The sequence below is a fragment of the Apodemus sylvaticus genome, chromosome 2 (genome assembly GCF_947179515.1).
Source record: "Apodemus sylvaticus chromosome 2, mApoSyl1.1, whole genome shotgun sequence".
Lineage (NCBI taxonomy): Eukaryota > Metazoa > Chordata > Mammalia > Rodentia > Muridae > Apodemus > Apodemus sylvaticus.
Window position 1 is genome coordinate 806,508 of NC_067473.1, and position 15,334 is coordinate 821,841.

The 15,334-nt window shown below is 41.1% G+C and overlaps 1 protein-coding gene across 9 annotated transcripts in view; it reads left to right on the top strand.

The window, feature by feature from the left end:
* The window catches only part of Lmbr1 (limb development membrane protein 1), a 156,152-nt gene extending 144,574 nt beyond the window's left edge, over nt 1–11,578 (top strand). For all 9 annotated transcript variants that reach the window (XM_052172947.1, XM_052172951.1, XM_052172948.1 and 6 more), the window contains 2 exons: nt 8,020–8,181; nt 10,083–11,578. In XM_052172947.1, coding sequence (XP_052028907.1) covers nt 8,020–8,181; nt 10,083–10,168 — 248 coding nt within the window. In that variant the 3' untranslated portion in view covers nt 10,169–11,578. The remainder of the gene's footprint in view (nt 1–8,019; nt 8,182–10,082) is intronic.
* The last annotated feature ends 3,756 nt before the right edge of the window (nt 11,579–15,334 follow it).

The window sequence follows — 15,334 nt, forward strand, 5'->3', positions numbered from 1 at the left end:
AAAAAAGAAATGGCCAAATGCTGTGTGATTCCAATGATAGGGGTAGGAACGAAGAGAGACTCAAGAGAAGCTGCCTTGTGCATGTGGAGTTTCCCATTGGAGAGCTACACTTGAGTTCAAAATGGGGAGAAGGTATTTAATGCCCTCAAATTGTCTAAAGTCATCATGTGATGTGACATTCACCTTAGTTATTTAAAAGGAAAACCCATTGCTCAATAATGTGCACATTGTCCTGTCCCCTGCCATGGCACTGTTCTGAATATGGAGGCCTTACTGTTTGGCCATGCAGTTTCCTTTGAGTGTCTCAGCTGCTTTCCAATACCATGACCCTGTTGGATTTGGAGGGAACAGGCAAGAAGGACACCACAGGTGGCCAAGGTGCTATAAGTAGCGCCCATGCTAGTGCACCAGCTCCAACTCCAGCTTTCCTTGTCCATTTCCAATACACTTATTGAGCTAAAGCCCCATCAGTTCCCTGATGACATACACTGGCTTGGAGGGTTTAGGCTGTTGTCTGCTTATTGATATGTTTATTGTAGTTGTCTTCTACTATCTTTAGTATGCCCGTTTCTTTCCCTTCTTTGCTGGAATTCTTATGCAGATGGATGGTAGATTTTGTTAAATGCTTTTTATGTGTATATTGCAACAACCACACACTTTTAAAAAGTATCTCTGTTGAATTACATTCATTCTCAAATGGTAATTAGCCTGCTGTTTCTTGGGTGAGCTCCATATGTCAATGATATATCATCTTTTTTGGGTCAAATATGATGAAAATTGGCTAAAGACTTTTTCTTCAGTGTTTTTGATGACATTGTTCTGTGGCCCTCCCCCACCCTCTTTTGATGCTTCTTTCTGATTTGAATGTATGTGTAATGCTTTCCTCTACAAGTGTTCATAAACAGATTCTTAAGTTTTCCCGAGTGGTTTTTGTAGGCTTGTTTCTTATCCTTACTGTGCCATTGCTTACTGATGATACCGTCTGCTTTGAAATTTGTTTATTGGAAAGGATTTAGCAACAGTTCAGTTTCTTTTATGGGAAGAGCTCTACTCAGCTTGAACACACTTTGTTACTGTCAGCAACAGTGTCAGGTCTGTGGGCAGCGCCCTTAGCTACCAGTAGAAGTGGAGACTTAGCACTCACACAGAGCTTTTGTTTTCTACCTCTGCCTGAACTGTGTGCTTACACCTGTATTGATTTATTGAGCCTGCCAGAGTCGCGGCATTCACTGCTTTTTTTCCCTTTCTAGTTAACTGATTTAGACCTTGGGAGTAACATTTTCTAACTTGCAATTGAAGCTGAGGTCACTGATCTGTGAGGTCATTTTCCTTTTTTGATCTGAGTACTTAGCTGCACCTCCATTCTCCAGCTGCTAGCTCCCTGTGCTGCCCTCCACTACATCCCTATATCACCCTTGTTTATGAACCTGCACACCTTTCATATAGAGCATTTTAGTTTTTGTCAAGAATACTTGTTCCATTTGTTTCCTCTTGCTGTTGCCTTCCTACACTGTGGGTTCCTGTCCAGAAATCCTGCATTTTTTTTTTAACCTTTAGTTTAGTAGTTTCAAAGTTTCAGGTTACACTGTAGGCTTTTTTGTTTTGTTTTAATTGTTTTATTTAATTACATTCTAAATATTGTCTCCCGTTCTGGTCCCCCTCCAAGAGTTCTTCATCCCATCCTCCCTCCCCCACCCACCCTAACTGCTCCCCTCACCCACCCAGAGACTGAGCCACCAACCAAAGAGCACATACAAAGCCCAGCACGTATGTAGCAGAGGACTGCCTCCACTAATTTTTATTTCTGCCATTATCTAATCTCTATGGATTTTCTATTTCATTTAATACTTTTCATTTTGTCTCAATTTATTGTTTTCTGCTTGCTTCATTTTTATAAACCTTATTGAAACTCTAAAATAACTACTTTTGTATTCTTGTTTTGTTTTTTTACACTCCAGATTTTATTCCCCTCCCGGTCTACCCTCTGACTGATCCACATCCCATACCTCCTCCCTGCCCATCTCCACGAGGAAGCTCCCCCGCACCAGACCTTAAACTCCCTGGGACCTCCAGTCTCTAGAGCGTTAGGTGCATCTTCTCTGACTAAAACTAGACCTGGCAGTCCTCTGCTGTATATGTGCTGGGGGCCTAATATCAGCTGGTGTATGCTGCCTGGTTAGTGATTCAGTGCCTGAGAGATCTTGGGGGGGGGCAGTTTAATTGAGATTGCTGTTCCTTCTATAGGGTTGCCCTCATCCTCAGCTTCTTCCAGCTTTTCTCTAATTCAACAACAGGGGTCAGCAGCTTCTGTCCATTGGTTGGGTGCAAATATCTGCATCTGACTTTTTCAGCTGCTTGTTGGGTCATTCAAGGGCAGTCATGATAGATCCCTTTTTGTGAGCGCTCCATAGCCTCAGTAATAGTGTCAGGCCTTGGGGACCTCTCCTTGAACTGAATCCCACTTTGGGCCTGTCGCTGGACCTTCTTTTCCTCAGGCTCTCCTCCATTTCCATCCCTGCAGTTCTCTTAAACAGGAATAATTATGGGTCAGAGTTTTGACTGTGGGATGGCATTCCCATCCCTCACTCAGTGCCCTGTCTTCCTGCTGGAGGTGGGCTCTACAAGTTCCCTCTCCCCACTGTAGGGCATTTCATCTAAGGTCCCTCTCTTTGAGTCCTGGTGCATTCTGGAGGGCCGCCCCCCAAGCTTCTACCTCCTGAGGTTGTCTCCTGTTTCCTTTTTTTCTGTTGGCCCCAAGGCTTCAGTCCTTTCCCCTTACCCAGTACCAGATCATGTTCCCCTCTCCCCACTTCCCTGCCCCCTTTCCCTCCAAGGTCCTTCCCTCCTTCCCCCCATGTGGTTGCTTCCTTCTCCCTTCCGAGTGGGACTGAGGCATCCTCACTTGGGACCTTCAGCTTGTTGAACTTTTGGAGTTCTGTGTGCTGTATCTTGGGTACTCTGTACTGTTTTGGGGGGGGCTAATATCCACTTATTAGTGAGTATATAGCATGCACGTACTAGTGGGTCTGAGTTACCTCACTCAGGATGATATTTTCTAGTTCCATCTATTTGCTGGCAAAACTCACAATGTCCTCGTTCTTAATAGCTGAGTAGTATTCCATTGTGTAAATGAACCACATTTTCTGTATCCATTCTTTTGTCGTGGGACAACTGGGTTGTTTCCAGCTTCTGGCTGTCACAGTAAGGCCACTTAGTGGAACACGTGCTCCTGTGGCATGGTGGGACATCTTTTGGGTATATTCCCAAGAGTGGTATTTTTGGGTCTTCAGGTAGATCTATTTTCAATTTTTTGAGGAACCTCCAGTTTGATTTCCAGGGTGGTTGTACCAGTTTGCAATCCCACCAGCAATAGAGGAGTGTTCTTCTTTCTCCACATCCTCGCCAACATGAGTTGCTACCTGAGGTTTTGTTCTTAGCCATTCTGACTGGTGTAAGGTAGAATCTCAGGGTCATCTTGATTTGTATTTCTCTGAGCACTAAAGACTTTGAACTTTTCTTTAGGTGCTTCTCAGCCATTCAAGATTACTCTGCTGTGATTTCTCAGTTTAGTTCTATACCCTATCTTTTGGTTGGATTGTTTGGTTTTTTTTGGTAGTTTGCTTCTTGAGTTCTTTATATATTTTGGATATTAGCCGTCTATCTGATGTAGGGGTTAGTAAAGATTTTTTCCCAATCTGTAAGTTGCTCATTTGTCTTATTGGTTATATCCTCTGCCTTACAGAAGCTTTCCAGGTTCATGAGGTCCCATTTATCAATTCTTGATCTTAGAGTGTGAGCCATTGGAGTTCTGTTTAGGAAATTTTCCCCCTGTGCCAGTGAGTTCAAGGCTCTTTCCCACTTTCTCTTCTATTAGATTGAGTATATCTGGTTCTTGATCCACTTGGACTTGAGCTTTGTGTAAGGTGACAAATGTGGGTCTATTTTCATTTTTCTACACATAGTCAGCCAGTTAGACCAGCACCGTTTATTGAAGATGCTTTCCTTTTTCCATTATATATTTTTGGCTTCTTTGTCAAGTGTCTGTAAGTGTGTGGTTTTATTTCTGGGTCTTTAATTCTATTCCATTGATAAACCTGCCTGTCTCTGTTCCAATACCATGCAGTTTTTATTGCAGTGTTTAATCTAGTCTGAATTGACTTTTGTGCAGAGGCAGGATCTAGTTTGGTTCTTAGTGTAGACACAGGCTTTCTGGCACCACGTGTTAATGAGGCCGTCTTTCTCTCGGACTTTGGTTCCTTTGTCAAGAGTCAGACGGTTGTAGCGTCCTTCTGTGTCTTCTACATCAATAGCTCATGTGTTTATTTCTGTGCCAGTGCCATGCTGTTTGTGTTACTAAAGCTCTGTGGTCTAGTTTGAGACCTAGTAACATTTTTGGGATGTAAGTCTGCTGCTAATAAATACCATGCTGTTTAGATGTCTAAGATAGCTTTATTTTGCCTTATTTTAGAAGATATTCTTAGACATGAGAGTTTAGATTATTTTCTCTCAAACTTTCAAAACAGTCTTGCATTGTTTCCCCTTTGCATTGCAAACTTTGACAAAACATTTCCTCTGTTCCTATGTCATCATTTCTGTTCTCTTCTTTCTTGTGGAAAGCTCAGCACAGTGTGTGCTTGTGTGTACATATTGGGTATGTGTGGTATGTATACATTTGTGTGTGGTGTGTGTGCACTTGTGTAGATGTTCATGCAGTGTGTGTGTGTGTGTGTGTGTGTGGTGTGTAGTCTCACACGAGGTCAGTTTCATGTGTCCTCAAGCTCTATCTATGTTGATTTCCAGACAGGATTTCTAATAGAATGTGAACTCATCTGAGTAGAGCAGTCTGCATGGGTGGCCAGCAGCACCCAGGGATTGATGTTATGTTCTCATAGATTTGGTAATTGAGCTTAGGTCATTGTACTTACATAGCAAGAACTTCACTGACCACACATCTCTCCAGCTCTTTTCCAGGGACTCTAGAGAGTGAGTCACTCATCAGCCACTTGGAGGCAGTTTAGTTCATTAACACTGGTACTTGACTTGTTCTGTTTTATGTCCCAAGAAGGGATTCAGCATTCAGCATGAGAACAGCTTAGGGAACAGAGAGTTGCTTGGAGTGAGGCCTAGCAAAGAACAGAGCGGGAAACCCAGAAATGACTGTTTCCAGTGGCCACAGCCTTTAATATAGTGCAGAAGCTAGAGAAAGAGACTGAACTTACTAAATACGTACACAGACTTTTAAAAGCCTGAAGTTGACATACAAAGAAAAAGTACAATGTAAATGTGAAAAGCATTCTTGATAGGATTAAGAGCTGCTAAGATACTATAGAAATCATTATTTGAGTATAGATATTAATTTTTAATATAATTTTATTAATAAATTTGATAACAACATGTGTTGTTTTGGTACCTTTACTTTAAAATCATGGGTGTTTTGGGTCAGATGTTTGTGTACTAGGCCAAGTTGTGTAATTTACTGATAACATCACTCTCAGGCCTTTTGTGTCCCATCCTTTACAAAGACTCCGAATGGCCTCATGCAGCCCCGCCAACAAGAACATGCTTGCTCAGAGCAGAAGTTGACTCAGGTGGGCGAAGGAACATGAGTTCTATTGATTTATCCTGTGGGTGGGGCAACATGCTCTTCTTAGAATTGGTTGTATTCTGTGCACCAGTTCTTTTAAAAATGTGAATAGAGAACAGGTTGTTTTTGAAGGAATTACTCATTCTCAGTTGAGTCCTTGTGGGAGAGGCAGTGCATTTTTTGTCATGAAGTGTTCTACCAAGGTCACATGGCCTGGTGCCTCACTGCTGTCTAACGAAGCTACTCTGTGTGTATGTGATGCTTCCTTTTCAGTGATAGGATGGATGAAGATATTTGACCAGAGGTATTTAATAGTTTAACCTTGTTGTATTTTAAAACTCACTGTCTTGATACCATATTATCTTTGTCCAGAAATTTGGAAGTATTATACATTTATATAATAAGCTTTACATCACTGCTGTTACTTTTTCTTAAGTATCGATAATTTCAAATTGAAAAAGACATTTTTATTTAATTATTGCTGGGACAAAAGCCACCTAGCCAGGATTTCAGAGAAATGATTGGTTTTTTTGCTTCTAAGTAAAGAGTTATGTATGCTACCCAGAACAATCTTTTGGTTGGTAAAGGTCAGTTAGGTTTTTTCTAAAGTGCAAGTGAAACAATAGTATCTTCTGTTCCAAACCCAATAACTAGCATTTTTGATCCTCTTGGGTTTCTGTGTATGTCTACATGGAACAAAGCTTTTAATTAAGAGACTGCCCTTCGCCTAAATAATCCTGTTATGTCCAGTGGAGTTCATTTCTATAGTGTCTATGATCACTCCTCTTACTTTTTAGGATTTCTATATTCAGTGTAACTGATTTGACACCCCCCCAACTCTGCTTTTTTGTGGACACTGCAAAGCTATCTATAGACATATGACAGGGGTCCCAAGTGGTGACTTTGTCCGTATGGAATGTTAGTGCATACAGTAATAGATAATCAAATGCACACATTACACATATGTGCTAAATCCATATCGTCCTGCCCTTTGTGCTTTTACCCATAGTAGTAGACCTTATGCAGGGCATACTCAGCTTCTCCTTTGGGCGCCTTATAGATGCAGAAGCTTGAGCAGACCTTTCTCATGGGATAACTATAGCTTTTGCTGGACTCATATGGAGAACTTTGGATCTTTGGACCTATTCAGTTGCCAGTATGGGGTTTCAGTGAAGTCTTAAGGTTTGTGTTGGCAGGTCCATAACTGTTTATATAGCTACTAACATCAATTAAACGTTCTGGTTTGAAAAAGTAAAGTATCTGATTAGGCATCCATTCCATTTAACAAAGTCCTTTCTTTTAGGCTTAGCACTGAGAGACTCAAGGCAAAGTTCTCATCATTTTACAGTAATACAGGGCAGGGACTAAGGCTTTTCTGGTATCTGGGCTTAAAACTTTTTTTTGGTAAGGTATTATCTAATGTCTTCATTAATCTTCACCTATTTTTAAAATACTTTACCAATGTCTTTCAAACTTACATTGCATGCATTGGTTCCATGTGGGAGTGACTATTGAGCTAAATTTGAATTTCCCTGTTCATACTGCACTGTTTGCATAGGAAGATTTCTGCTGTCTGCAAGCTTCTCTGGGAGGCTCCCAGTAGTGTTTGATAGAATTGTATTGGATCATGGCTAAGAGCCAAATTCAAAAGTCATTTGATGATATGATGTTGAGTCAAAGTTATTTTTAAACTCACCCATAAAATCCTTAAATGGGCATATGCAGTACATAGTTGTGTTTGTACGGTCCTACAGGAAGTATCTACTACATCTTGTAACTCTGTTATATAGCCCCATGTAGCCCTTCAGTGTCGTCAAGACTTTACCACACCCTCCTTCTCATACCACTCAACCACACAACTTGTAGGATTTATTTACCTATCTATAGTCAGAAAATTCTACCACTCATGCTCAGGGACACACACTCAGGGAACATTTAAATATTCTTTCAGTTAAAAAGACTTTAAATGTATATGTGAGTGAATTTAAGTAAGTTAAATCCATATATGATACAATCATCACACATTCCCAGCTTCCCACTCTTACTTTATACATTTGTAGTATATTGAATGTGGTCTTGTTTATTCAGTTATGTGATGAGCATTAGGAATGTGTAAAGTGTTGCCATTGGAATGAGTTGTAGAAGTGGAGGAGATATCACCTGTGTGTAACTGCTGGGAGGAATAGGCTCTAGTGAATGGCACCAAGCCGGCTCTTGAATGTGGGCACGAGCCCTACACAAGTGGCTGTATGTGACGGTCAGGGACGGCTTGTGTCGCCCTGCTAGGAAGCAGTCGAATGCTTCATGGCACTTTTACCACAGCACTCCACAAACCTCTGAGGTAGTCTGTGGAGCCCAGTCTAATCCGAACTGCATTTGTTATAGGTATGGACACATCCCACTTTATTAAGAACTCTATTTTTATTTTTTAACAGGAATCACTAGATTTGATCTGCTTGGAGACTTTGGAAGATTTAATTGGCTGGGAAATTTCTATATTGTATTATCTTACAATTTACTCTTTGCCATCATGACAACATTGTGTTTGATCAGAAAATTCACATCAGCGGTACGAGAAGAACTTTTCAAGGCTCTAGGTAATCTTGAGATGTATGGACTTTTTTTTTTCTACTAATCATGACTTTAATATTTGTGTCTCTATTTAGTTTCTAAGTGTGCATGACTGTCAGTACCATTCTTGACTCATGTGTGGGTGTGACTGGATCAGAACTATTATTGTACTGCAGGGCCTCATCTGTAGGGTGTGTGAGTAGGAACCTCAGAATAGGGCTGAAGACATCCTAAGAACTCGAGACAGGGTTTCTCTGTACAGCCTTGACTGTCCTGGAACTCACTCTGCAGACCAGGCTGGCCTTGAACTCAGAAATCTGCCTGCCTCTGCCTCCGGAGTGCTGGGATTAAAGGCGTTTGCCACCACCACCCAGCTACATCCTAAGAATTTGAGAATGGCAGTCAGCCCTTTGTTCTTATCATTGTAGGGATGAGAATGACTTGATGTTGCAGGTTTGGTTTTTGTAATGATGCCTTTTACTATTATTTACTTGAAGTTTTAGGAGGACTTGTATTTTTTTAAGTGAAAAAGAAACCTACAATTCTCTCCAGTAAGCCAAATAACTCTGGAAAACAATATTAGCATTCTTGGTATAGACAGGATAGCGTATTTGCTATCATGTCTTGGTCATTTGTGTGGTGGTATCAGAGCCTCCTCAGAGCAAGTGATATGACTTGCTGCATTACTCCTACACACATGCTGAGCACAGTCCAGGCTGTGTACTCTAGGGTGAGCAGCACTCCAGAAGCTTCTCAGGCTTGTAGCATTTACTCCACAGCAGTAAAGAAAGGTGGTGATTTCCTGTGAAAACCCTAGCATTAGCTCATTTGCCTGATACTACTTGAATGCTTATGCTCCATATAGGTTATGGTTTTAGCTATTTCAAGAGGCAACATATTGACAGATCTATTAAGGCCCCAATTTCAGAAAGATTGAACTAACTATAGGAGCAGCAACAAAGCTTCTCATAGCACCAACCTTATGATCTTGGTGTTTAAAAGGATGTCCTTTGAAATAAAAACACCAGGTTACTGCTCCACGTGTATTTTATTATAACATGCACTCTGAGAAGATAGCTGATTGAAATATTGCCCTAGGATGAGAAGCTACGTCTCATTTCAACTGAAACACCAGATAATTCATGAATTTTAGTGTTATAATATCAACCACATTAAAAAATAGGCAGATGCCTTAGAATCAAGAAATCCTCAATCACGAGTTAAATTGAAACATTTTTAGCTAGGATCTCAAATCAATTCCAGCTTGGCTATAACTAAGATGACACAGTGTATCAGTGTTGGCATTTTGCTGTGTAGCTTCTGTGAAAGTTAAGTCAGCCTGCCAGAGGCCAGAGGCCCTGTGAATCATGTCATTAGTCTGACTATAAGACATAGTGCATTTTTCAAGAGTTATGTGAAACTCAAGAGATGTGTTTATTTTATTTTTCAAATATTTTCTGTTATCTTTTTGTATATTACTTAGGAGCAATTCCCTATATAGAAAAGATCCTTTTTAAATATATGTTCAAACGGCCCAAGGTGTTAAGTCTGACTTTAACAACCAACTCCATTTCTAAGAGGTATTTTCAGAGAACCTCTGCTGCATACATAGTAGCGACAGTAGTGATGTTGACCAAGGCAGACTGTTTTGGGAGAGGTCTACAGATGACATTGTTGCAGTTTTATCAGTCCTGTATCATACCCAAATTTAAGAAGTGAACCTACTTACATCTTAAAAGTGTAGTTCCTGGGTCAGCAATGTGTATCAGTGGTAGAATGCTTGCCTACCATGTATAAGGTCCTGGGTTTGATCTCCAGCATTGCAGCCTATACAGGAAAGCTGTCCTGCTGCTAAGTGTGTCGTTTCTGTATGTCCCAGTTCCTTAGTAATGCTCCTTTCTCACCTTTATCCTATTTTTTTCTACAGGACTTCACAAACTTCACTTGTCAGATACCTCAAGGGATTCAGAAACTACAAAGCCTTCTGCAAATGGACATCAGAAAGCACTGTGAGATCTGCCTGCCTCAGTAGCACTCTACAACAAGTCCTGACAACTCCTGATTCATGACATTCCCATAGACACTGTTAATTCTGGTGGGTCTGGGCCCAACCGTCAGTGCCCCTTCTCATAAGCACTGACAACTTGGCACTGCTCATCTATCTCCTTTGAGTTTTCTGATTGACCTTGGAGCTTTTGGTTAAGCCCTGAGTCTGAGACACTGAGGAAAAGCTGTGTGACTCTAGCGGGAGCCATCTGGATGAGAGGGGACTTTCTTATGCATTGCTTTACACTATAGAAGTTTGGTTCTTCAGGCAAAAGCCTACCTGAAAGTCATCTGGTACCCAATGCATTTTCACAAGGTCTTGGAAACTGCTGTACAAGTAACAAACTACATTTTTTATTTCCTTAAAAAACTAAAAGCAGATTTTCTGATCCATGTTACAGAATCTTCATTAGCCTTGGTGGGCAGCCCCAGGACTGCGGTTTTGTGGTACGCTGCAGTGTGAAGCACATGTGATTGTAGAGTTGGACAGTGCGTGCACCTGGTAATAATTTTCATTATAGGCTGTATGTACATTCACTTTTTAAAACCTTTGTCCAAAAATTTCTCCATTCTGTGCTTGTTGTGCGCGTGCAACCCAAGGGCAGAAAGTGAATCTTCTTCATGTCCCTCAGGCTTCGGTGGCTGTCATACACATCACTTTACATCTCCACCTCAGGAAGAGTACCAGTGCGATATCCACAACTTCAAGGCCAGGTTCTCCACGGAAGGGCAGGTGCAGTGTAATATGAGCTCATAACTATTCATTTGTTTAGTTTAATTGTTGGGATGGTTTCCCAACTCCTGAGTCTACTGATTAAAAACAACAACAACAACAACAACAAAACCAAACAATGAACACATGCTATTGTTGGTCCTAGGTAGCACACATTTCATGTGTGCTATATGGATGACAAAACAGGGTTTGTTTTCAGAAAAAGAAGTAAAGCACTTTTTCTCAAATTGTTGAATTTAGTTTCTTTTAGAGAAATATATGAAAGGCTGTATCAGACATTTTTTTCTTTTACTTAGAAAAACAAGAAGATTTAGCTCTATGTTTATAAGCCATTGAGTCCACAGCTTTACTTAAACCATGGCATTCCCTGGTAGTTTTAAAGAAACTCGGTGCTGTGGCTCTGAGCGAGTCAGTATGTGCCTCCAGTGAGTACTGCTCGATTTCCGAGTGTGAGCTCCTGCACTAGCACTGTACGAGTGACTATTTCAGACTTACCTGATCATTAATGCCAGACTGAAGCAGAGCAAGTCAAGGAGAGGCCAGAGTTTTCTACTCAGTCACTTACGGTGCACACCATTTGCCAGCAACCAAACAGCTCTGTAAGGTAAGGTGTCGAAAATTTCATAAAACACTGAACTTTTCAATGTCTGTCTCTAATTTTCTTGATGTATGTATGTGAGTGGGGAGGGAGGGAAAGAGAGAGACAGACAGACCCAGGGTGGGGGCATTAATGAGTAAAGATCTGAGGACAACTCTCAGGAGTCAGCTCTTTCCTTCCACCATGTGTGATTCAGGTGCCTTTATCTGCTGAGCAAGTCCCAAACTTATTCATTTGGAGGTTCTTAATTTGAAGATGGGATCCAGGCTTGGGTGCCCAACCTTGAGTCAGATATAGGATGAATTTTAAAACACTGACTGGAGGTACTTGGTGAGAAGATGGAAAATGGGCTTTAAGGATTATCTTAAATAATCTTACCTTACCTTGGATCTCAGGCCCTCTGTGGTTGATCCCTGCATGGTCACCACCCTTCGAGGGCCACTGGTCACTCACCTGAGACTTACCTAGAGGGAAGGACTACGTCCAGGTGCTGTCACTGCATTGGGCATGTGCGGGAGGCTGGCTGACAGAGAACTTCACGAGTGGATAGCAGCGTGCTGAGGCTTTACATTTCAAGTTCATGAAGAAGTTAGATGCAGGAGTCCTGCATTGCAGTGCTGTGTTACAGAGTGTAGAAAGCTCTGCAAACAAGAGCTCCCAGTCACACTAGTCATAGCACTCTATTTTCGAATAGATGAGGCCACACCAGTGACTCTGTTAAGTAGTACTTTTGTTCTCTTACCTTGAATATCCTCTTTAAAAGGGCATGAAACTGGGCATGGTGGTGTTTGCCTTAGAGCACTCAAGAGGTAGAGGCAGGATGATCCCTAAGAATTTGATGCAGACTAGTTTACATAGTGAGTTCCAGGCAAGTCAGTGCTACATAGTGAAACTTTCTCTCAAAAGCAAGCAAGAATGCAAACAAGCAAACAAACAAAAGCAAAATGAGGGTTGGGGGTGGAGTGCCTGTAGAGATGTTTCAGCAGTTTTTTAGCATTAGCTTTGCTTTCAGAGGACTCAGATTTGGTTCCCAGCATCCACATGGTAGCTCACAGTCATCAGTGACTCTAGTCCCAGGGGATTAAATTTCCTTTTTAGGTTTCCATAGGCACTGCAAGCATGTGGTGAAGGAAAAACACTTCTTTTTTAAAAAAGATTTATTTATTTATATGAGGACACTGTAGCTGTCCTCAGATACACCAGAAGAGGGCATCAGATCTCATTACAGATGGTTGTGAGCCACCATGGGGTTGCTTGGACCCCCATGATGAACTCAGGACCTTCAGAAGAGCAGTCAGTGCTCTTAACCACTGAGCAATCTCTCCAGCCCAGGAAAACACTTCTATACATAAAAATTAATACAATTTAAGAAAAAAAAGGCAACAAGCACTTTATAGAACTCGATGAGAGGATATAACAAATTTTATACATTGTAACATCACTTTTAATAGATTTTCTAGCATATATTTTAGATATATTTATCATCCATCCATCCATCTATAAATCATCCGTCTGTCTGTCCATCATCTATCTTATGTAAAATAAGGTCTGTCCTAAATATGAGCCCCTGTGTAGTTGTCCATAAACACAGCTCCTCTGTCACATCTCTTTGGGGCTAACTGGTGAACCAGAACGAACCCTGTTGGGTCTGCCTCTCACCACCTATGGGGCTGTGGGCTTCTATTCATGGTGACAGCAGTAGTTGTCACCTCTGCTTTGGCTAGGCACAGCAGGTGATCATATAGTCTGTAGCACAGATTCCCACTGATTCTAGTCTATGTATTTGCTTGTGGTTGGTACAGTATTTAATGCATATAGGCAGAAGTATTATAGGATCTTTTTTTTAAAAATGGAAGTTTTTAAAAAAGATTTATTTATTGTTACATGTAAGTACACTGTAGCTGTCTAAAGACATGACAGAAGAGGGCATCAGATCTCATTACAGATGGTTGTAAGCCACCATGTGGTTGCTGGGATTTGAACTGAGGACCTTTGGAAGAACAGTCAGTGTTTTAACCGCTGAGCCATCTCTCTAGGCCCGTCTTACAGGATCTTTAAATATGTGAACATATGTAGCACTGCTTTTAAACTTAAAGTGCCATGATACTTTTAAATTTAGACACACTGGTAAATTTTTATTACATATTGCTTTCAAATTTTATGTTAGTCTTGTTTCTATGGGGGTGCTTTTATTGTGAGTTAAACTTCTTAGAAATTGAAGTTCTGAAAAAAATCTTATACTTGGTTTATAAGTCCCTGCACATATATTTAGTCTTCAATTCTATCATGATGAACATTCAAGAGTACTGACAGGCTGCTTCTGGTTCAGTGTTAGAGCACAGTGGTATTAGATAAAGAGAAAGCTATTTTTACTAGCTTTCTATTGTGGATTTATGATACATTTCTTTGCAACCCAAAAGTAGTGTTAGTCGTTGATCACATGCATCTTACATTATTTAATGATTCAAGCTCATTAGACTTGTTTCTTTTTTTCTTTTTCTTTTCTTTTCTTTTTTTTTTTTTTTTAGTTTTTTTTGAGACAGGGTTTCTCAGTGTAGCCCTTGGCTGTCCTGGAACTCACCAGGCTGGCCTCTAACTCAGAAATCTGCCTGCCTCTGCCTCCCAAGTGCTGGGATTAAAGGTGTGCGCCACCACCGCCCGGCTATTAGACTTGTTTCTGCTTTCTTCCATAGAAGAACTGAACTCCATCCAGAGTTCTACAGGGCTGTTCACACTGGCTCTTTGCTGGAAGTACGCACAGCCTGCAGACACCAGTGGCCTCACACTTCAGTTCACAATAAGAACTGTAACTGAGTGTGCTCTGTAACTGCGTTTACATGCATACCAAAACACATATAAAAAAAACAGTGGCATCTTTTTTCTTGTGATCCATATTGTACTTTCTGATGTTTTTTTTTAAATGCCATGCACAAACTAAGCTATTTCCTGACTTAGTACAAAGTGGGAGGTAAATTTCCATTTAAAAAACATAATAAAACTGGTTTGAAAGAACTAATACACTTCTTGTTGTTAGTGGTGACTTGAATATTAATTGGGTAAATCTGTTGCCTCAAAAGGTTTCTGAGTATTGTCCTTTTCCTCCTAAGAACTGTTGTGAGAAGTCCTGCTTCAAACATGACACCCTGGCACCAAGAACATAGGTTCCTTCAACCTTATACCCGGAAATGTAAAGGACACAGGCCATGTTTCTGAGATCCCAGCTTGTCCCCCTGCGTACTGTTGAAGAGTTTGGCCTTTCCTTTCTCACAGGCCTGCACTGGCTCAGGCTACTGGGTGGGTCACTTGTCTTATATTTCTTATTGTGAGCTCATGTCCGAGACTGAAGTGGGACTGGTGTGCAAGAGCATGGGACAGGAAATAAGTGTTCCTTCCTGACACACTGGCAGCTCTGAACTGTCAAATAGGAAACACATACTCCCATTTCATGTCTTTGGAACACAGCCGAAACAACAACAAGGTCTTTGAGACTGCCCCATTCTTGAGTGAAGAGGTAGGTCGGGTCAGGCCAGCTGGATTCCAGTGACTACCATTGGCTTGTTCAGAGTTCTCAGACAGCACAGGTCTTGGACGCTTACTTCTTTTGTGTTGATGGGACTTGGGAGTGTGAGCAGCTACCTTTGCTTGCCTGTTCATGGAACATGGGGAACTGCCTTCTTTATTTTGCTGATTTCCATGTGACAGCTGGAGCTCCTGAATGGAAAAGTAGCTCTCTGAGAGACAGCCTGTCTCTACCACTAAGTATTCTCCAAATTAGCCTCCAAATGTTATAATAGTAAATCTA